Source organism: Microtus oregoni, unplaced genomic scaffold, assembly GCF_018167655.1.
Source record: "Microtus oregoni isolate MIOR12 unplaced genomic scaffold, Mior012 000008F_ref0000371, whole genome shotgun sequence".
Taxonomy (NCBI): domain Eukaryota; kingdom Metazoa; phylum Chordata; class Mammalia; order Rodentia; family Cricetidae; genus Microtus; species Microtus oregoni.
In genome coordinates this window covers 8,818,593-8,843,126 of record NW_024543067.1, presented here as the reverse complement: position 1 = coordinate 8,843,126, position 24,534 = coordinate 8,818,593, and the positions used below count along the sequence as shown (strand labels likewise).

The following is a 24,534-nucleotide window of genomic DNA, read 5'->3' as shown; positions in this document are numbered from 1 at the left end:
TTTAAGTTATTTTTGTGAGGATAATCATCCTGAGGTGAACTATGACCATTCTAAATAAAAACCATTGTAGTTTCCTAAAAGATGAGGGGGCCCCACAAGGATGATTCTACCTGGAGGGGTGGTAATGTCACTAAACTGACAAATACCACCCAAGTATCACTTTTACACTACAAGCTGTCTTAATCTGCTTTGAAATATTTGGGAGAATATGATATCAGATCAATATGCAGTCTTTAATTCATGCTGATCACTGTTATTTTCTTCCATTACCCTGTTTTTTCAATTATTTTTATTTGTCATGTTCTGAAGTTTTCAGGATAGATATTATACACATGTCAAATTCATCTTTAAATGCCTTCTGGTTGGTAAGTTGTGAATTACATTTACAGTCAAGGGAGAAACAATTCAATTGAATTCAGTGAGCAGTGCCTTGAATCTCTTCAAAGGCACTGGGAAGTGATTTCTACCATCACATTCAGTACCAATCTTGAGTGGTATTATCATGATAAGCTCAGGACCAAGGGCATTAGGATGCATATTTGAAAACTACCTGCACTCTTTCATAATCAGATTGCATTCCCTGCCATATGAAGCAAGGACTGAGGAGACAAAGAAAGAAGGCTCTACAGTGTGTTGTGGCATAATTAATGTCCTTAAACAGGGACATAGCTCACTGAGCAGTGTGAACACAAATTACCTACAGGACCATTGACTGGTTCCAAAGTGAGAGAAATTATTCAACATTCTCTTTGAAGAAGCATTTTCATCATCAAAAAGCACAAGCAAAAATGCCAAAGGGAGAGGTACTTACACCAGAATAGAAAGGCTCACCAGACACACACAGAACGTCTTGCTCCTGTAGCATCAGCAGATCTCTGGCAAGATGCAGCCGGACTTTAAAAGGTTCCTGATTACCATCTTGTAGCAAGCAAACCCCTGTCTTCGACTTTAGATAAAAAGAACAAGAAAGAGAAAAATGCTCAATTCATGGGTTATGATTCTCAGAACTACTGGCAGCAAAGTGTGATGGGTAACATTTTTGAGGTAAGGGAAATGCTTTAGGTTACCCACACATGACTTTACAGACGTGCTAATGAATGGATAATAACTTCGAGCAATGTGGAAGTATAGATAACTGGGGCTATGCTAGAGAGACCACACTGAGACACAGGAGGAAAGACTGCATCAAACGTGCTTCATTACACTGAGAAATGATAGAAATATTAAGAGTTAAAATATGAAAGTAATAGGTACATTGAGATCGCTTTTACATTGCGTAGAGTTCAACATTTTAATGTTTGTAAGTCATAGTTTGTGTACGAATATTCTGGACCATGCACAAGTGCCTAATAAATTTCAAGTAACTCTGATTACTCCAAAAAGAAAGATAAGAAAGAACAATCCTGCAAATCTGGTCTCTATGACTCATTCTTGAGTTAGTGAGCATTAAGTCACCTTCTGTCTTAGATATGAAATTCAAAATTGAAAAAAAAACATGCTTAGGTTTTCTTAGATTTCTACTATGTTATCACCTTTAGTTGTGAGCACACCCACAAATATTTTTGAATCTATAAAGAAGTGAAGATGAGGGTTTGAAAACTATATGAATGAATGGAAATATTTATAGACAGATTTACTATAAACTAAAAAATTTATTTAAAGCTTGTGTATTTGCTTGACACATTTTTTGGAATTGTGTGAACAGATTGAATACTTTTAAATTTGTCCTTTCTCATCTGATTGTGAATCAAGAAGACAATAAGAACAAAGATTACTTCAAAAGCTGTTTTTTTTTAATAATTACTGGTCATACTTGGCTCAATGAATTAGTATCTAGGGATGTGTATTCATCTTATTTAATGAGAGTATGTAGTTAAATAAATAATACCAAGTTTGATCTGGAATAAGATTATATACATGGACATTAGCTGGTCTGTATCCCAAGAATGTCTTATAGTGTTTATAAAAATACAATATACTTAACATCCAATATTACTATTTGTGTGGGTCATGGTGAACAGATGGATTTGTTTATTTTTGTACAAAGAATTAAATCTGGATATTTAATATTCGGGACATAGAGCAATTTCAAAGCTTTTTTAGAGTTCATTGATATTTATAGCAACCAATTCTAAGAACACCACAGGGAAAAGGGACCAAAAAACATTTGTAGGCTTTTCAAAAACTGTTGAAAATTTTGAAATTTTTATCCTAATCCCAAGATGAATTTCATTCAATAATTTTTGCAACTGAAATCAGCAACTCAGATGATAATTTTTCAAATCAACCATCATGATACACAAAATTCAAAGGTGTATTAATTTCATATTTATAAACTATGTAAGGATAGTATAAAATATTAAAGTGATTTGTTTTTTTTAAATAGAACCACTATATTTCCATAGGAGCAGAACTTTGTAGGTACAGTAAAAACACTAAAGCTCATAACAATTAGTAGCAGGGAATATGAGCTAAAATTTTCTGTCAGCGTGCATTGGCTTCATTTGATGTGATAGTATATGCAAAGCAAAGTGTCCTGTTATATGTTAGAATCAAGTCTTCAGTAAGTCTCACAAAGAAACCCAGGATCAGAATGCCAGAAACACCTCAGACTATGTATATATTTGATATGGAATTGATTTTTGTTTGCCTGAGTTTCACAATCCTCTTGTTTTTCCTTTGAATGGAAATCAGTATTCTGGGTAATAAACCCCACTATTAATATTGAAAATAAATGTTTATCACAGGGTATATTTTGATTACAGTTTCCCCTACTGCATTTCTTCCAAGATCTTTCCCATCTCCCCAGCTGTCCAACTCTACACCTCCATATAATATTTTTCTCTCTCTTTAGGAAGAAAATAAAAAAAAAGACAATTTAAAAAGAATCATACACAGAGAGACATAACCATAAAATCATACACAAACAAAACACATAAAAACATAGAAGCTAAAACCATAATACACAAAGTACAAGTAAGATTTTCAAAAGCCCAAATGAAGCAATATGAGGTTTAAAAAAGAAAGCAAGTAAAACCTACAAAAGTAACATTGAGTTGTTTTTTATTGATCAATTACTATTGAGCACAGGACCAACCCCAAAGTGTGATTTATATGTCCTTTGAGACTCCATAATGGAAAATTTATTTTCCTTTTCTAAGAGTTGCAAATTGGAGATACCTTCTTAGGATTGGGAGCTCGTGCCTAATTCCCCTTTTCGACTCTGGGACAAAATTAGGATAAATCTGTGCAGGAACTGTACATTCTGACAAAGTTTCTGTGAAGTCATATGTACATTAGTCCCCTATGTCTGGAAATCACTCTTTCCTGGAAGTCATCTAGCTGCTTTAATTCTTACAATCTTTCACCTCCCTTTCCACATAGCCCCCTGATCCTTGGGAAGAAAAGAATTCAGTTCAGGAACCAGTGTCTTAAATGCTTGCACTCTCTGCATATTGTCTTGTTGTGGGTCTCTGCAAGAGTTCCCATTTACTACAAGAGAAATCTTTTACGATGATGGCTGAGTGAAGCTCTGATCTACAGGTGTAGTAGGATATCACTAAGAAGTCATTTTATTGTTAACTTACTTCAGCAGTACTTGGTTTTGCCTAGGTCATGGACCATCTAGTCTCAGGTTCTAAACAATCCAAGAACGTTGTTTATGGGCTTCATCTTGCGGAATGGGCTTTAAACCCAAACTGAGAGTAGTTAGTTACACCCACATGTGTATGACTTTAGCCTACAAACAGGTTGCTATCATAGACTGAAAGGTTTGTAGGTGGGATGATGATTAGCTTTCTCCTCTGTTAGTATGCAGAGTACCTTACAGTTCAATAAATATTGGTCAGCAGAGATGAAGGCTATAGTTAAGCCCCAGCTCAACTACTCTTCTCTATGTTCAAGAAGAAATATAAATATCCTCTTCAACAATAGAGCCTTACTCTCAGTTGGTGGAGAGCAACTAACAGCCTTGTCAACAGCCCAAGTTGTTAGGGGTTTCCATGGGATCCCTTTGGCCAACAACTGAATTATATATAAACCAATCCTGACATATTTTGCCATGGGCCGTGCATTATTAACAGCAGATGGTAATTAATATTCAAGGTGTCAGGAGGAAAACTTTCTGATGGGAAAGTCTCATTAGGAAAGGCCACGAGGCTACAGACTTTGGAATATCTTCTGCTCTTGTCTGTAACTTCACCTGTGCTGCTGCAAATTTCCCTTTATCACAGTGCGTTTGACTCATGAGTACATCACAATCTACTGGGCATTTTTATCTGTGGATTGTCTAGAAGATGATTCCTCCTTAACCTGTATTGCATAATTGATATCAATAATGTTAGCTTTTATAGAATTCTGATGATTAAAAATAAATAAAAAAATGATACAAAGTTAAAGTTTATGAGCTACTCCTAGGAGATGTTTTACATCACAGCTTACGTTGACAAGAAACTGGTGGAATTTTCCCCAGCTGCCAGGAGAGATGTACACTATCAGCTGATATAAAACTTCAAAATAGCTTTACATTAAACTAGATGCCTTGCTTATGGTTTTTAAGATAAACTATTTCTAGAAACGCAATCTAGTTTACAAGGATATATAGCCAAGCTGTCTGATTTGTTGAGCCAGATTTAAGAGTGCAAAGCAACCCAATTGCTGCACACAGTTTCATTACTTGGTGTGATTGTTATCCTAGGACAGTAATTAATACAGCTTTTGTTCAGAAACACCACAGGAAGAGAAGATCTTGCTGGTCAGTGCTACAAGAAAGTAATTTGACCTCATTTCCCTGAGAAATAGTTATGTTTCCTTTTTTATCGTCTAGAGTTATACGCAGGACAGAAAGTACATTCTGAGATTTAAAATGCTACAAGTGTCACAAGGCCTTGGGGAGTGCCAACTGAGCTGATGCTAAAGACTGACAGCACCATGGGCCTAAACTAAAGACTTTATGACACATCAAACATGGCACGCGCTGAGTCCAACAAAAAGCCCAGCATTGTACAACTTCTGTTCACAGAATATTAGTTCAAAATGTCTATATGCTCCAAAGTATATGTTACAGTATTTTCTTAAACTCCTCAGTAGGTTAAGATTATAATGCCTTTAAAACCCTTTATAAGATTTCATCTCTAGACAGATAATTAATGACTGATTCTTTCTTTGCAGCTGTAAGTTACAGCCCACTAATAAGGGGGTTGTCTGAGAAAAATGCTACTTTCATGATCTATGACAAGTTATTTAGATTTATTGCTTATGAGTTGTCAAGATGACTCTATTTTTATCATTTACTGAAATGGAATGTGTCCTTCATATGTGATTCCTGTATTTCCTGAAAGGTTTGGATGGGTATATCTAGCTGTGAAGAACAAAGAAAGCAAGCTATGACAACATGAGAGGACAGAGAAGGATCTATCAGATAAGTGCATGAGAGTCTGTTTTCCACAAACCCTCAGATAGAAAAGTCTTGGTATGCTGACACTGCGGATTTTTTTCATATCCCAGGCAGTCCAGGAACTAGTTTCTCTCTAGGTTGTGGTAATGTTTAAGGCAGAGATGTGAGATGCCTAGTTGGGGCATTGACTCTGCCATTACTTTGTGACTCCATTTATATTTCTTTCAGTTATACACGTATTTAATGAACCTCAAATTTAAGAAGCTCATTGATTTCCATATGACTCCACAAATGACCCTGAGAGTTAGATGTTACTGCTCATATTCCTTCTCTTATGCTCTTTTCCCCTCACCATTTTATACTCATACTCCTATCCCCCTTTTCCACTCTCTCCAAAATTATATATTCATATATTCTATCTACCAGTCCTTAAAAAAATCATCCATTTCCTGCTAGTCTCTTACTTTATACTTATACCTAACCACAGTAGTAATACATATATATATACACATATATTGTATATATATATATATATCATATACATATATATCAATAGTTCAAAAACTAAAATCTACATATAAGAGAATGCATGTAATATTTCTCTTTTGTTTCTGAGTTAACTTACTCAGGATAATTTTTTTGCTAGCCATTAATCTACCAGCAAACATCATGATTTCACCTTTAATAGCTGATTAGTATTCCACTGTGTAAATGTACCACATTTTCATTACCCCATTCATCTTTTTATGGACATCTAGGCTTTTACCAATTTTTGCCCATTATGACTAAAGCATCAATTAACATAGATGAGGAAGCAGGATTTATAATTTTGGGCACTTGCCTAAGAGTGATATAGCTGGGTCTTGAGGTAGAACTATTCCTTACTTTCTGAGGAATCGTCACATTGATTTCCAAAGTGGCTGTGCAAGTTTGCACTCTTACAAGCACAGAATAAGATCCCCTTTCCCCATATCCTTGTCACATGAACTGCTATTGGTTTTATTGATCTTGGTCATTCTGACTGGTATAGGACAAAATCTCACAGTAGTTTTGATTATCATTCTCTGAAAACCAAGAACACAGACCACTTCTTTGTTAGGCATTTGTGTTTCATCTTCTGGGAACTCTGGGTTTACTTCTGTACCCATCATTTAATTGGGTTTTGTTTTCCTTATGTCCAATTGTTTTGTTGTTGTTGTTGTTCATATATTTTAGATATTCACCACCTATCATCTGTATAATTCTTAAAGATCTTCTCCCACTGCATAGCTTGCTGTGAGAGGTTAAGCAATTTGTTTTCTAATTTTTGCTTTTTTTTTTTTCAAAACAAGGTTTCCCTGTATAACCCTGGCTGTCCTGGAATCTATTGCAAATTTGTTGGCCTCAGATTTAGACATCCACCTGCCCATAATTTCTGAGTGGTAATAGTACAAGTATACACCATCACACTTAGCTAAATTTATTTACATTTAAGATTTTATGTTTCAATGTCATACATGAGCACTGTACCTAAACTACTTCCAACCCTACCTTGCCTCAGTTCTGCCCAACTTCTTCTGAAATTCATTATCTCTTCTGCATATAAAAGCTATTGAATTTAATTAGCATCACTCATGCTTTATGTGTTCAGACCTAACCCTTTAGGGTTGGGCAACCTATGTGTGAGCTCACCCACGGAAGTAATTAATTCTCTCTCTCTCTCTCTCAAAAGCCATTGACCACCTCTAGTTATTCTCTTAGGGATGAGACCTTATTGATGGGCTGACTAGTCTTATGATAACTTGACATACAAACTAGAGTTATCAGAAAGGATGAAATCTCAATTGGGAAAATTCCGTCATAAAATCTGGCTTAAAGGCATTTTCTTAATTATTGATTGATTGGGAAGGGACTAGTCAATTTTGAGATTTCTAGGCTGTTGGCCCTGATTGTAAAACAAAGTAGACTGAACAAGCCATGAGGCCAACCCTGTAGGCAGGCAATACTCCTCTATGGTCTCTACATCAGCTCCTGCCTCCCAGTTTCTACACTGTTTGAATTCCCATCCTGACTTCCTTCAATGATGGACGACAATGTGGAAACGTAAGGAAATAATCCTTTCCTTCCCAACTTATTTTTGGTCATGGTGTTTTATTGAAGCAGTAGAAACCCTGACTAAGACAGTTGACATGACAAGTGGTGTGGTCATATTTTGTTGGTCTGTTCAGATAACTATATTCTTGAGAGTTCATGGATGCATTCCCCTGTTTTCTTTTCGTTATTTAATTTTTCCTTTGATGTGGACTGAAAATGCATGTATTTTTTTGGGGGGGGGTTAAGAAATATTTCAAATATAATTCAAAACTACATAAGTTTAGGAAAATTGCTTTAGTAGATACTTAGCACCTACAACGACTCCAGCTGTGAGCAATTAGCTAGGTAAAAGACATGAATTTTCTTTTATCAAGCAAGCTTTTTATTCAATTAGGTAGCTGATGATTATCTACAAAATAAGCAGTCTATTATAGCATTAGGGATATCTTGCTAAGCTAATCATTGTTGTGATCACAGGCTTTATAGTGTGTAGTAGTACTGTTTGCTCCAATTCCTTGGTTCAGCCACTATGATAATCAGTGTGGAGTAGCTTCCACAATATAAATCAGATCTACCATAGATAGACCCATCAATACAACTCTTTGGTCTATACCAAAAAAATAGATAGTTACAGTTTTCTTTAGTTATGATAAAAGATAAAGTAAATAGAATATTGTAACTGTAATTCTTGCTTGATACTTGTTTTGTTATATGAAATTTTACTATGTTAAAGTTAAAGCCTTTCCTTTTTGTTTAAACAGAAAAGTGGAAATGGTGAGGGAGGTCCTTCTGTCTATGTGTTGCTTTCATTGGTTAATGAACAAAGAAACTGCCTTAACCTGTTGATAGGGCAGAACTTAGGTAGGCAGGGAAAACTAAATGGCTTACTGGGAAAAAGAAGGCAGAGTTAGGAAGAAGCCATTGAGCCACCAGAGATAGACACTGGGAATTTTCCCTGTAAGCCAGAGCCACGTGGTGATATACTGATTAATAGAAATGGATTAAATTAATATAAGAGTTAGCTAATAAGAAGTTAGAGCTAATGGGCCAAACAGTGTTTTAATGAATACAGTTTCTGTGTGGTTATTTTGGGGCTCAGCTAGCCAGAAGGCCAGGATGAACAAGCGGTTAACTCATCTTAAACTGTAGCACAGCTCTCAAGGACCAGTCTCTGCAGAGAATATCACATGCATACCATGACATCACCCACTCTGACAGATGTGAACAAACATAGCACAACCAACAGGAAAAGGCAAAAAAAAAAAAAACCCTCAACTCCACAACTAAAAATAAATAGTATGAACACAAACAATAGAACAAGCAGGAAAAGGTAAAAATAAACAACAATAAAAAAGCAGGAATGAACATCTATCTAAATGAGATAAGGTACAAATTAGCAATTAATCATAGAGAGGATGACAGCATATCCATACCTCTCCTTCTCCTCCAGATCCAACCTCCTCAGTCTCATTTCCCTGTCTGTAGTAGAACCTTTCAGACACTCTCCTTTTCCTTGCTGAACTCATTTTTTAATGAATCACAGAGATTTTCCCCTCTCATCTTTCTTTCCCCATCTCATCCAGTTATCCCACCCTCCAACACCAGAAGTCACTGGAAACACACATGAAAAGCAAACCATTGCAACAGGTACCAACTTAAGACATTCACCCATCCTCCTTCCCCTCCAAATCAAATGTCCCACTCTCATCCTTAGCTCTAGAGCAGGGCACCAGCTGCGGTCCCCACCACCACATTTCTTGTGCATCTTACAGGTCATCCACTCCTAACCTTCCTCCCCCAACTCTTGTTCTATCCTAGCCCCAACCTCTTGCTAACCCATAGGCCACAAGTGATATTGAAGCAGGTGGGCTGTCTGTAGATCATCTGTCTCCTTTTCCTCTAATTAAATCCCCCATTATAATTAACAACACAATAGCAGACCTTCTGGGATGACTTCTGTCCACTTCCCCCGTTCAAAAGAGACTGAATAAGCACATCTGGGTTGAACACTCTGCTCTCCTACCTCCTGTGAACCCCGTCAGGCCCCTTAACATATTCCCATTCCTAATTATCAGCTCCCATTACCCAGAACTGAGTTTTACTTAGATCAACCAGTGCCCTCAATGAGATCAAATCCAAAGTTAATTTCCTACTAGACAACGCACAGGTATCACACTCTCTGAAAATCAAGAGAGAAAACAGACACCAGGGAACAAAACAGCCACCAAAAAAAGACAAATCCAGAAATCTAAATGTAAGTAGAAAAAGACAAAATCTCCTGAGTAAATTTGGAGCATGGGGATCATAGTAGAGGAGAGGAGAGGAGAAGAGAGGAGAGGAGAGGAGAGGAGAGGAGAGGAGAGGAGAGGAGAGGAGAGGAGAGGACTATATTGCTCAATAAAAACAATTTAAAATAAATAAAATAAAATAAAATTAATTAATCAATTGTATTCTGGTGTTAATGAGTCTTTTCCCTAGGAAAAGTTTCATGTTTATAGAGTCTGGTCAAGTGTTTTCTGATTAAAATCTGCAACAGGTAGAAATTTCTTTGACTTACCTCCTCACAGGTAGTTCTGAAATCCATGTGCTGTGGCACTCTGAAGGATGCGTTCTGCAAAGACAGAAAGAGTGAGTTGTTACAGGCAGCATGGAGGGCAACACAGAACATAGCACAAGAAGCCCAAATACTGCTGTGGGAAAAGTATAAACAGCCAGCTAAAAGAAGCAAAACCATAGGGAAAAGGAGGCCATTAAAAATGTTCACTTCAATCTTTGGCGAGGTTTGAACAACTCCCAATCATGTAGTGCAATGGAGAAATTCCAAATCCCTCCACCTGTCTTCTTAGAGGATATTTGGCCGTGTGATTAGGCTCATTTCTCAGGTCCTTCCTCATTTGTGCCATTTATTTCGAAACCTCAGTCTTTGAGAGGGAGAACTTCAAAAGGTATAATTAAACGTTGCCTTTCATCTGATTCTTGAATGAAAGGTGAATTAATTTTACTCTTTGTAACTGAAATGTTATATGCATGAATTATTATCTCTGGAACTTAAGTTTTTATTCAGACAATTAAGATGCAATAAAGTAAGTTACTCATCAGTTTGTATGATAATAAGACAATTGAAAATAAAAATGTTCAACGTTTTCACATAGAGGTGACTGTATAACTATGCGATGAAGACAGATTTAAATGCATACAATGTTTTAAAATTTTTATTTTAGCATTATCTTTCCAATATATTTTGAAGTTAAGAAAACTAAGCATTTACAAAGAAAAGCATTTCTATATTATAAAATAAAAGTGTCCAGCTAAATATAATGATTACACAAGAAAATCTCAGAGAAAAATGTTTAGTCTTCAAAATAGAAAACACTCCACTACTTAAAAATTACTGTCTTTGAAAGAGTAAAAGTCTTCCTCCTGTGTCACAATGTGTTGTATGAGATCAAGGAACGCTTGATCAAGCAAGTACAAAAAAAAACAGTATGGGAAGAGCCTTCACTCTCATGATTGCTTGGCTTCCACAGAATTGAAATTTGCAATTATGCAGTAAAAATAAATAAATAAATAAATAAACAGACCTAGGTATTTTATGTGACATATAAAGTATACAGAATATGTTTTGTGGATGTAAACCTAATTTTATTTTACTAAAATATGTAAGAAGATAGTTTGTCCTATACTAAAACAATAAGAAATCATTAGCCTTTAAAAATTACAGTTACAAAGTAGCAACGGAAATAGTTCTATGGTTGTGGGTCATCATAACCTGAAGAATTTATTGAGGTGCAAAAGCATTACGAAGAATGAGAAACAGCAATTTAGAGGGTCTTGTTTTCTTGATATCCTCCTTTCCCTCTGGAGAATATAATCTTGCCACTTCCTCTTCTGTGGCATTCCCTGAACTCTGAGGGTAGGTATTTGATGGAGACATCAGATTTTTGGCTGGGTATCCCAAAGTCTCTTACTCTATGTATAATGTCTCTATATTTCTACCCACATGCCCATATGCTGCAGGAGGAAACTTCTCTGATCATATGAGAAAAAAGCACTAACCTGTGAGTATAAGATAATATCATAGGAATCACTTAATCACTTCATTTTTCCCATTTTTAGACAAATATTATTTGGTATTGCCCTGGGTCTCTGGTTCTTCATCACCCAAGCAATGTTAAGTATGGGTCTTATCTCATAGGTATGTATAATCAGTTATCAGAAAGTTACTTCCACAAGTGCTGCACCACCATAGCCCTAGCATAATTTTCAGTAAGGACATCATTGTAGATGAAGATTTAAAGCTAGCTTGGTGTTTACATTTCTTTTTTGATAGCGTGCAGAGTACCTTTCTGTGCTGAAGATGCTGAAACATAGCGGTGAAGCTATTGGCAGTTGATAGCCATTGGGAGAGGGAGATTTAGTTTTCTCTAGGAGTATAACCTATGATAGTTGACCATGATTCAGCAGCAGTTCACATATCCAAAAATGTTTCGGCAGCACAAGTCAGTAATGTTTTGCAGGAACTTAAAACTGAAGAGGAGTAGTGATCTGGGAAGGGTCAGGGGATGGTGGGCAAATATGATCAACACAACTATGAAATACACAACGAAGTAAGAAAATTATTTAATAAAAATGGGGTCTTACGCATAAAGTTGCCTTATTCATCAACGTATTTCAGAGGAATGCAACTGAAAGCTTACTATGAAAATAAATCTCCATGGCGTTGTGTGGAGATGGAAAAAGATTTCATCATTGAAGTTAGTGGACTCAGACAGGCAGGTGAAGAATCAAAGATATGCCTATCTTGGAAAATGATGCTTGTGAACCCACCCATCCAAAAGAACTGGCTGACAGCTTTGGTTAGAAAAAGCAAAAAGAAGAGTGTAAAAGCCATTCTGCAAAAAAGAAGGCAGGGATACGGACAGATGGGAGTCTGGAGGAAGATAATAGATGACAGCATAGGATCAGTTTCAGGATCACTGGGCATTGATTTCCATTTTAGTCCATTCTGACTACCCAGAAAAGCGATGTTAATGTATTAGGCACTCTATCCAGCTTGGTCATGCGAGGAGAAATGCCAAGGGAACTCTACTGACTTCAAAATGTAATTTTGTACTTACTTTCAAAAATGATTGTGCATGGTGCTCTGAGAATTACTATTACCTCCAAGACATAATGAAGCCTTTCTGAAAATCCTGTCTCTGAAAATATATACATACTCAATAACTTAAATCCCACCCAAAGAGGGATTGGAATGTTTGGGGGCTGAGACAGTGCCCCATAGATAAATTCTGGTTGAGGAACACAGACTAAAGGTAGGGACACTCAGGCTTAGGCTTAGAGAACATCTGACAAGAGACAGTAGCAAGAGGGTATTGTTCTGAGATAATGCCAAATGGTGAAACCCAGCAGTTGAGAGAACAGCAGAAGAAAAAGAGAAAGAAGAAAGGTCATGTGACTGGTCTTAGCAGCAACTTCAAGTGCAGTACAGCATGAAGCTCCTCCCCGATGCTTACTATGATACAAGAAGCAGAGCCAGAACCAGCTCACGTTGTCCCTAATTGACATCATTAAATTTGTCAGAACAAACCCCAGTACAGTACTGAACACAGATTATTTTAGTGACTTCCACTGAGTTACATTATGATTAAGCAACAGACTCAAGAGCATTTTGGTCTTAAAATTTGTTGGCCTATGCAATGGCATTCAAGGAAAGATTTAGAGGTCGCCTCCCATCAAGAGTAGAATTAGGTACTTTTTTAAAAGTGTTGAACTTAGAAAGACCATCTCTTTTTCCCTTCCCACCTTTATGCAGCAAGTAGACCCTCTCCAAACTCCAGGTATCTTACTTAGACTCCTCAGCCCCAAAAACTGCAGAAAGAAATGCCTGCCCTTTAAGATTCATCTAGTTTCTAAAATGATAGAGCAATTATTTCAGCATATCACCTTCCACTGTCTCAGTGAAACTGAACATTTTCTATGAGCTATAAATCACTAGTCCAGTCCACATGAACATTCCTATACTTATTAGACTCCTCTTTATGCACCAGGACCCTAACAGTGATTCTCAGGCCTGGGTTTCTTTGAGCTTCAGTATCAGGTATTCCCTTGAAAGCTCAGTGAAGTAGTTCGGCTAGCGATGACTCCAGGCAACCCTATCAATATGTCAAATTAGCTGCTTGTATCAGTGGTGAACCCCCACACTGCCATCACTTGAGAGGTGAGTCAAGACGATGGTGTGTTTAATGCGAGCCTCGTTTATATAAGGAAACCCAGCCTTTAAAACAAAAGAGCAAACTGGGCAAGTACTAGACTGGAATCTCTCTGGTAATAAACCTGACACACACATGAGAGAGAAATCAACGCTCAGGTGAAAGCTATAGGGGGATGAGGAAATGGGACAGCTACAATATTCTGAAAATACCAGGAGACAAAAAGCCCCAAAGGGGTGGAATACATTTGACAGAAGAAAAGACAAGACAAGAGAGGTAAGACAAACTGGTAAAATGGGTCTCCGCACTAGGAAGAATCCATCATCCAATTATGTTTATAGGCCTAATTCGCTCCAGGCAAATAGTCAGAAGTTTCCTCACTGATGAAACTAAGTTTACTCCTGTGCCAATTAAGACAAAATGTGAACCTATTAGCATCCTTTATCGTACAGCACAAGAGTCTCGCAGGCTTATTTTACTCCTCCCAGTTGATTCTTAAGCAAATGTGAAATATTTGAGCACTAAATTTCTTTTCTGCAGGAGTTGATGCAAAAGATGATGGAGCTTTTTAGAGTCCCGGGACAAAATGGTTCTCAACTAATCATTCCAAAATGTTTGAAAGATAGCCATGTCTTCCAGATGTATAATGGATCTCTTCAATTGTAAACCAAGTGAGTAAAAATAAAGCCATGGCTTAAAAAGTTGCAATTATCAGGTACTGAGGAGTTCCATCTGGACGGGTGAGTGTGTGCTTTCCAGGGGCGGACTGTCCCAGAAGAGAGCACAGGCCCCCCTCCCCCAGCTCCTTCTGCAGGGCTGTCTTTGTTACACCCGACCCCCCCCCCCCCCCCCCACACACACACACAAGCCTGCGTTTTCTGCTAGGTCCTCTGCTCAGGAACAGTTTTCTGCTCCTACACTAAGGCGACCCACCCAGAGCGGTGAGGGCCTGCCTACCAGGCAGGCCTCAAGGACCCCGGAAAGGGAGCCCGGGCACCTTCAGCTTGTGCTCCAGGGGTCCCTGTGCACTCCTGGATCTAGTCCCACCTGCCCGGTTTTTTCCTTTTGTCTCCGGATCATCGGGCTACCAGGCGGCCCTGTTTAGGTACTGAGGAGTTCCATCTGGACGGGTGAGTGTGTGCTTTCCAGGGGTGGACTGTCCCGGAAGAGAGCACAGGCCCCCCTCCCCCAGCTCCTTCTGCAGGGCTGTCTTTCTTACACCCGACCACCCTCCCCCCCCCACAAGCCTGCTGTTTTCTGCTAGGTCCTTTGCTCAGGAACAGTTTTCTGCTCCTATACTAAGGTTACCCACCCAGAGAGGTAAGTCCTCAAGGACACCCCCCCTGAAAGGGAGCTCGCGCACCTTCAGCTTGTGTGGTAGGGTGTCCTGTGTTCTACTCGTCCCCACCCTACCCCCCAAGTTCCCCCTTTTGTCCTCGGGTCATTGGACTACCAGGCGTCCATGTTTTGGTGCTAAGGAGTTCCATCTGGAGGGGAACGGTTCCTGCTTCTACACTGAAGAGATACACTCAGAGAGTCAGTCACAGCAAAGACTGGACCAAGACACCTGGCCTCTCCTGGCTCCATTTGAAGGAAGAGATGGGAAGGCGCCAAGGCAAGAATTCCTCCAACAACCTGAAAGGCAACATGACATCCCCAGAATCCAGAGATCCCGAAATAAGAAGAATTGTACACCCTACTCTAGAAGAATTAGAAGAAATCGAATCAAAAGTGAATTATATGAAAATAATAGAAGACCTTAAAAAGGAGGTGAAAAACTGCCATAAACAATTAGAGATCACAAACAAAAAGGTAGAGGTAATTAATAAAGCGCTCAAAGATACCCAAGAAAACCAAGAGAAACAAGAAAAAGCATTCAAACAGGTAAGGGAAGTGGTTCAAGACATGAAGAATGAAATGGAAGTAATGAAGAAAACACAAACCGAGGGAAGGATGGAGATGGAAAATCTGGGCAAACGAACAGGAAATACAGAGACAAGTACTACCAACAGATTACAAGAGATAGAAGAGAGAATATCAGACACTGAAGATACCATAGAGAAAATAAACACACTGATCAAAGAAAACAGCAAAGCCAACAAATTTTCATCACAAAACATTCAGGAAATCAGGGACACAATAAAAAGACAAAACCTAAGAACAATTGGGATAGAAGAAGGAGAAGAGGTACAGCTCAACGGTCCAGAAAATTATAGAAGAAAACTTTCCCAACCTAAACAAGGATATTCCTTTGAAGGTTCAAGAAGCATACAGAACACCAAATAGACTGGACCAAAAAAAAAATCTCCTCACCATACAATAATCAAAACACAAAACATATAGGATAAAGAAAGAATATTAAGAGCTGCAAAGGAAAAAGGCCAAGTCACTTATAAAGGTAAACCTATCAGACTTACACCTGATTTCTCTATGGAAACAATGAAAGCCAGAAGGTCCTGGATAGATGTACTGCAGAAACTAAGAGACCATGGATGCAAGCCCAGACTACTATACCTAGCAAAGCTTTCATTCACTATAAATGGAGAAAACAAAATTTTCCAGGATAAAAACAAATTTAAACAATACGTAGCCACAAATCCAGCCTTACAGAAAGTAATAGAAGGAAAATCACAAACCAAGGAGTCCAACAAAAACCACAATAACTCAAACATCTAGAGACCCTTCACCAGCACAACTCAAAGAAAGGAAACACACAAAGTCTACGACTAAAAAAAGTGACCGGAAATAACAACCACTGGTCATTAATATCACTTAATGTCAATGGACTCAACTCACCCATAAAAAGGCACAGGCTAAGAGATTGGATACGAAAACAGGATCCAACATTCTGCTGTTTACAAGAAACACACCTTAACCACAAAGACAGGCACCTACTCAGAGTAAAGGGATGGGAAAAGGTTTATCAAGCAAATGGACCTAAGAAACAAGCAGGTGTGGCCATACTAATTTCTAACAAAGTTGACTTCAAACTCAAATCAATCAGAAGAGATGGAGAGGGACATTTTATACTCATAACAGGAACAATTCATCACGATGAAGTCACAATCCTGAATATCTATGCCCCTAATATAAAAGCACCCACGTACGTAAAAGAAACATTCCTAAAACTCAAGGCTGCCATCAAACCGCACACACTAATAGTAGGAGACTTCAACACTCCTCTCTCACCAATGGACAGGTCAATCAGACAGAAACCAAACAGAGAAATAAGAGAATTAATGGAGGTAATGAATCAAATGGACTTAACAGACATCTATAGAACATTCCACCCAAATAGGAAAGAATATACGTTCTTCTCTGCAGCTCATGGAACCTTCTCGAAAATTGACCATATACTGGGTAACAAAGCAAACTTCCACAGTTACAAAAAAATATTCGTAACCTCCTGTGTCTTATCAGATCACCATGGATTAAAGTTAGAATTCAACAACAATGCTACCCCCAGAAAGCCTACAAACTCATGGAAACTGAACAGTCAACTACTGAACCACACCAGGATCAAGGAAGAAATAAAGAAAGAAATTAAAGTCTTCCTCGAATTCAGTGAAAATAAAGAAACAACCTACTCAAACTAATGGGACACTATGAAAGCAGTACTGAGAGGAAAGTTCATAGCACTAAGTGCCCTCTTAAAGAAAACAGAAAAAGCACACAATGGACACTTAACAGCCCACCTGAAAGCTCTAGAAAAAAAAGAAGCAGACTCACCTAGGAGGAGTAGAAGACTGGAAATAATCAAACTGAGGGCTGAAATCAACAAAATAGAAACACAGAAAACAATCCAAAGAATCAATAACACAAAAAGCTGGTTCCTGGAGGAAATTAACAAGATTGATAAACCCCTATCCAAACTAATCAAACGGCAGAGAGAGAATATGCAAATTAATAGGTTCAGAAATAAAAAGGGGGACATAACCACAGACACAGAGGAAATTCAGAGAATCATTAGATCTTACTACAAAAGCCTGTATGCCACAAAACTGGAAAATGTAAAAGAAGTGGACACTTTTTTAGATAAATACCATATACCAAAGTTAAACCAGGACCAGGTGAACGACCTAAATAGACCTGTTAGTCGCGAAGAATTAGAGGCTATTATCAAAAACCTCCCTACCAAAAAAAGCCCAGGACCAGATGGTTTCAATGCGGAATTCTACCAGAACTTCCAAGAAGAACTAATACCTATACTCCTTAATATATTTCACAATATAGAAACAGAAGAATCATTGCCTAATTCCTTTTATGAAGCTACAGTCACTCTGATACCAAAACCGCACAAAGACTCAACCAAGAAAGAGAATTACAGACCTATCTCACTCATGAATATCGACGCAAAAATTCTCAATAAAATACTGGCAAACCGTATCCAAGAACACATTAGGAAAATTATCCATTATGATCAAGTAGGCTTCATCCCAGAGATGCAGGGCTGGTTCAACATACGAAAATCTATCAATGTAATCCATCATATAAATAAACTGAAAGAAAAAAACCATATGATCATTTCATTAGATGCTGAGAAAGCATTTGACAAAATCCAACATCCCTTTATGATAAAAGTATTGGAGAGATTAGGGATACAAGGGTCATACCTAAATATAATAAAAGCAATATACAGCAAGTCGACAGCTAACATCAAATTAAACGGAGAGAAACTCAAAGCCATCCCACTGAACTCAGGAACACGACAAGGCTGTCTACTCTCGCCATACCTCTTCAATATAGTGCTTGAAGTTCTAGCAATAGCAATAAGACAACATAATGGGATCAAGGGGATTCGAATTGGAAAGGAAGAAGTTAAACTTTCGTTATTTGCAGATGATATGATAGTGTACATAAGCGACCCCCAAAACTCCACCAAAGAACTTTTACAGCTGATAAACAGCTTTAATAATGTGGCAGGTTACAAGATCAACTCCAAAAAATCAGTCGCCCTCTTATACACAAAGCATATGGAAGCAGAGTGGGAAATCAGAGAAGCATCACCTTTCACGATAGCCACAAACAGCATAAAATATCTTGGGGTAACTCTAACCAAGGAAGTAAAAGATCTATTTGACAAGAACTTTAAGGCATTGAAGAAAGAAATAGAAGAGGATACCAGAAAATGGAAGGACCTCCCCTGCTCTTGGATTGGGAGGATCAACATAGTAAAAATGGCAGTTCTACCAAAAGCAATTTATAGATTCAGTGCAGTCCCCATCAAGGTCCCATCAAAATTCTTCACAGATATGGAGAGGAAAATAATCAACTTTATATGGAAAAACAAAAAACCCAGGATAGCCAAAACAATCCTATACAATAAAGGATCTTCTGGAGGCATTACCATCCCTGACTTCAAACTCTATTACAGAGCTACAGTAATGAAAACAGTGTGGTACTGGCATAAAAACAGAGAAGTCGACCAATGGAATCGTATAGAAGACCCAGATTTTAACCCACAAACCTATGAACACCTCATTTTTGATAAAGGAGCTAAAAGTATACAATGGAAGAAAGAAAGCATCTTCAACAAATGGTGCGGCCACAACTGGATGTCAACCTGTAGAAGAATGAAAATAGACCCATACCTATCACCATGCACAAAACTCAAGTCCAAATGGATTAAAGACCTCAATATCAGTACGAACACACTGAACCTGATAGAAAAGAAAGTGGGAAGTACCCTACAACAGATGGGCACAGGAGATCGCTTCCTAGGTATAACCCCAGCAGCACAGACATTAAGAGCAACATTAAATAAATGGGACCTACTAAAACTGAGAAGCTTCTGTAAAGCAAAGGACACTGTCACTAAGACAAAAAGGCAACCTACTGACTGGGAGAAGATCTTCACCAACCCCGTATCAGACAAAGGTCTGATCTCCAAAATATATAGAGAACTCAAGAAACTAGACTTTAAAATGCTAATTAACCCAATTAAAAAATGGGGCACTGAACTTAACAGAGAAATCTCAACAGAAGAAGTTCAAATGGCTAAAAGACACTTAAGGTCATGCTCAACCTCCTTAGCGATCAGGAAAATGCAAATCAAAACAACTTTGAGATATCATCTTACACCTGTCAGAATGGCTAAAATAAAAAACACCAATGATAGCCTTTGCTGGAGAGGCTGTGGAGGAAGGGGTACACTTATCCATTGCTGGTGGGAATGCAAACTTGTGCAACCACTTTGGAAAGCAGTGTGGCGGTTTCTCAGGAAATTCGGAATCAACCTACCCCTGTACCCAGCCATACCACTCTTGGGAATATACCCAAGAGATGCCCGATCATATGACAAAAGCATTTGTTCAACTATGTTCATAGCAGTATTATGTGTAATAGCCAGAACCTGGAAACAACCTAGATGCCCTTCAATGGAAGAATGGATGAAGAAAGTGTGGAATATACAGTAGAGTACTACGCTGCAGTAAAAAACAATGACTTCTCGAATTTTGCATGCAAATGGATGAAAATAGAAAACACTATCCTGAGTGAGGTAACCCAGACCCAAAAAGATGAACACGGGATGTACTCACTCATAATTGGTTTCTAGCCATAAATAAGGGTCACGGGGTCTACAATTGGTGAACCTAAAGAAGCTAAATAAGAAGGTGAACCCAAGGAAAAACATATAGTTATCCTCTTGCCTATGGGAAGTAGACAAAATTGCCTGGGAGAAAAGTGGGATCTTGGGGGTGGGGTGGGTTGGTGGTAAGGGGAGATGGGGAGAGAAAAGTGAGAAGGGGAGGATGGGGGAAACTTGGGAAAACAAGATGATTGGGATAAAGGAAGGCTGGATAGGGGAGCACGGAACCACAATTCTTAGTTAAGGGAGCACCTTAGGGCTGGCAAGAGACTTGAACCTAGAGTGGCTCCCAGGAGCCCAAGGCAATGTCCCCAGTTGTTTCCTTGGGCAGATGAGGATAGGGAACCTGAAATGACCCTAACCTAGAGCAATACTGACGAATATCTTGCATATCACCATAGAACCTTCATCTGGTGATGGATGGAGATAGAGACAGAGACCCACACTGGAGCACTGGTCTGAGCTCCCAAGGTCCCAATGAGGAGCAGAAGGAGGGAGAACATGAGCAAGGAAGTCAGGACCACGAGGGGTGCACCCACCCACTGAGACAGTGGGGCTGATCTATTGGGAGCTCACCAAGGCCAGCTGGACTGTGACTGAAAAAGCATGGGATAAAACCGGACTCTCTGAACATGGCGAACAATGAGGGCTGATGAGAAGCCAAGGACAATGGCACGGGGATTTAATCCTACTTCATGTTCTGGCTTTGTGGGAGCCTAGCCAGGTTGGATGTTCACCTTTCTAGACATGGACGGAGGGGGAGGACCTTGGACTTTCCACAGGGCAGGGAACCCTGAGTGCTCTTTGGACTGGAGAGGGAGGGGGAGAGGAGTGTGGGGAGGGGGAGAAGGTTGGGAGGAGGGGGAGGCGAATGGGAGGAAGAGGAAACTTTTTTTTTCCTTTTCTCAAGAAAAAAAATTACAATTATCTAAAAATATTGTTATAATTGTGGATTTTGACAGGTGTCTGGAAGAGATTATGTGAGACAAACTTTCCTACTCATTGGTAACATCTCACCGTATTTTATCATGAGTTAGAAATGTGAACTTATCGTGTAGGCCGCAGTTGTAATCTGATTTATATGAAAATGAATGAAGGAGCACAAGAAGACACCTGGTTTTCAATTTTCAAATTTTTCTACCTCTTCATGCATAAAATGTAGCATTGGAATTATGCCTTCTGTGAGACACAATTTTAAGTAAATAATGCAGGAGATGAAAGGAAAGAGACATCCACACAAGTTCTTACACAAATCCCAGGCCTCATGTGTCCTAGTCTGAAATATGCCTCCACAATGCCGTGTTTTTGTGTTGTTGATGACAAAACATGTGCTCTTCTCATATCTCAATGTATTTTCCTATGAGCTTTAGCCTTCAGAAAGCCTAGTACCAATGCTATGCTCCAGTTACAGTCAACCAGGTAATACGTAGTTCCCATTTTTAATGACTATTTCTTCCATAGTTATTTCTACTTTCAGTCAGAAGGAAAATGGAGTAGTAAACCCCGTGATAAAAAGAATTCTGATATGACTATGTGACCTTGGAAGGAGACTCTGATTGCAGCCCTAAACTTCTCAGACCTGCACAGCCAGGGGAGCTGCTTCTGCACCACATATATGTTGAAACTGTGAGAAAATCCATGGCTGTGTCAAGGCAATATGCTGTCTTCTCAGTTAGACAAAGTTGGTAACTACGATGGAAGAGGGTCACATTATTGCCCAGTTTGCAAGTTTTGCCTGAAAGTCACTACTAGTCTGCAAGACAAGGTAAAACATTTATTCCTAGATAATTACTTTTCGAACAATAGACAAGTCTCAGTACTGATACAACACATGGAAATAAGATCCTTTTCCCCAAGTGCCCCAAAACTTTCCAGGAAAAGAAAAGAAATAAAGAGGAAAAAATATTGTTACTAATATCTTACAGAGTCTTCCATATAAGATGTGATGGTAAGGGAATTGCAAATATTTTTATATATTAATTTAAAGCTAGCTTACATGTGCCTTAGTTTTCAGACTTGATAAAAAAAATATGAATAAAATATGGGTCTCTGACTGTTTCCAGCAGGCATGGTGAAATGTCTATAAATTTTAAGAATTTGTTTAAGGAAACACAAACCAAGGCTTACTTTAAAAATGGCTAATAAAGAAAAAGCAATGACTATGTCAAGAGGTCTACAGAGAACACAGATTATCTCTACATTGGATCTGCCCAGGAAGACACATCTTTCTGACATAAGAGCCTTAGTTTTGATTTAAAAAAAAAAACAGTTACAAGTGGTTTCTGTCCTCAGTGTCTTATTCAACAAAATTCAGGCTCACACATGCATGGCTGAGTTTGCTCTTGAGCTTTTGCAGAAGGTCGTGGTACACATGAACACATGCCAGTTTCTTAACCCTGATCACAATTCATACCATGTAACAGTTTCAAGTACAATATCCTGGCTGTTCTTGACGTCAATGAGCTCGGCATTCATGAAATAATAAAACACTGAAATGTCCCTGCCCATCTGCACTGCCTTGGTTAAGGTGAGCAGGAGCTGTTTGTCCTAAGTAATCTAAAACCTTTGAGCACTGTGAGGTTAGGCAAAAGAATGCCAACCTGAGCTGAAAGTCTGTTTAATGGTTACCTTAATTTGTGCACCAGATGTTTCCACAAATAGAAAGATAAGAAGTCAATTGAGAATGTCAGATGTTTTCAATAGTTGTGATACCAGACAAAGAGCTCCCTTCTCCACAGGGTTCCCATGAATACAAAGAAATCATGTGTCTTCTCCCCATTCCTTGGGATTCAATTAAAATTAGGACTCATTATTCGAATTTTATTTAAAATTGGTTCCTAATGTTGAGGTAATTGTCTAATTTTATTTACTTTTAACAGTTAATTTGCATAAATCTACTTTCCTGGGTCTTTGTTTTATAGCACTCTATTATGTGTTTATAAGTAAGATCTTTAGAGTCGTTTTTTGGATCGACATTTTCTGAGTATTCAATTAGACTTTATTGGTAAAATCAAGTGAGAGAAGTTCAACTGACTCCAACACCAAGAGTAAGAAACGTGGTGTGGGCTGCCCTTCTGTATACTGTGAATATGTTTTATTACCATTGTTTTATAAAGAAGCTGATTTGGCCAAGAGCCAGCAGAATAGAGTCAGGTGGAAAAATCCAAGCAAAGATTTGGAGAAGTCAGGGAGATGCAAGCAGCTGCAGGGGAAGCAAGATGTGAGATGACAAGACATGAACTTCGTGGTAAAATATAGAATAATAGAAATGGGTTAATATAAGTTGTAAGAGCTAAATAATAAACCCAAGATAATAGGCCAAACAGTTTGCAATTCATATTAAGCCTCAGAGTGGTTTTCTGGAAGTGGTAGGTGGAGAGAAACCTCCAGCTACAGAAAAGCAAGAGAGAGAAACAGTGTTAGGGTTGCCATTTCTCTTAGTGATGAAGCACATCAGGTAGAAAGGAACTCTGAAGACATGTTTGCAGAAATGCTGTGTCTCCCTGTCTTTAGCAAAAACAAAGCACAAAAGGCCACACCAAAACCCAGAAACACACAAAATTCTTTGTAGAATATAGTTTTTCTAATAGAAAACTGGAAAGTTAAACAAAACAGAAAGAATCTTAAAATATCTTAGACATAAAATAAATCAAAATAAACCTGGTTGAATCTCTGGCACCATGTAAGCCAGTCTTTGTTATAAATACAAGGGTGGAGACAAAAGGACTAAGAGTTCAAGGCCAACCAAAGCCGCACAGTCAGTGATATGGAGGTCAGCCTGGAATACATATAATTCGATTAAAATACATGAGAAAGTGTTTGCTAGCATTTTCCACACAGATATTTATATCTGGCTTTCATATTCAATCAGAGAACATCAATAACAATGGCAGGCTACAGTTAAGAATGGATTTTTCACACCAATTACCTTAATTTATGCTTGTTATTGATGTGCCATTGCTGAGTTTGTGAGCTTGTATGTACATCAGTCAATACTGTGATGGTTTTATCATCTGGTATTCCATTCCATCCATCTTAGAAAAAAAAAAGAAGTTACAAAACAGCGAGAGTACAGAAAAAAAAAAGTTCTCTCCTATAAATTATTTTCTTTCTTTTTTTCTTTAATTACAGAATCACTGTATGATTTTTGTATCACTGTGGTACTATAGTCATAAAAACAAATTGGAACTAATGTATCCTCTCACAATATATTGAATTGAGGAGAATTTGTTTAATTCTTTCAATATCTGCTATATTTCTAAGTTGAA

At 38.3% G+C, this 24,534-nt stretch overlaps 1 protein-coding gene across 3 annotated transcripts in view; it reads right to left on the bottom strand.

Moving 5' to 3' along the window:
* Positions 1-24,534, bottom strand: part of Sntg1 (syntrophin gamma 1) — a 409,578-nt gene that overhangs the window by 171,211 nt on the left and 213,833 nt on the right. Inside the window, exons 3-5 of one of the 3 annotated variants that reach the window (XM_041657058.1) lie at positions 24,195-24,300; positions 10,026-10,079; positions 812-946 (exon numbers count right to left, since the gene is read on the bottom strand). In XM_041657058.1, coding sequence (XP_041512992.1) covers positions 812-946; positions 10,026-10,052 — 162 coding nt within the window. In that variant the 5' untranslated portion in view covers positions 10,053-10,079; positions 24,195-24,300. Of the gene's footprint in view, positions 1-811; positions 947-10,025; positions 10,080-24,194; positions 24,301-24,534 lie in introns of those variants that run through there. The other 2 variants (XM_041657057.1, XM_041657059.1) reach the window with 2 other exon arrangements.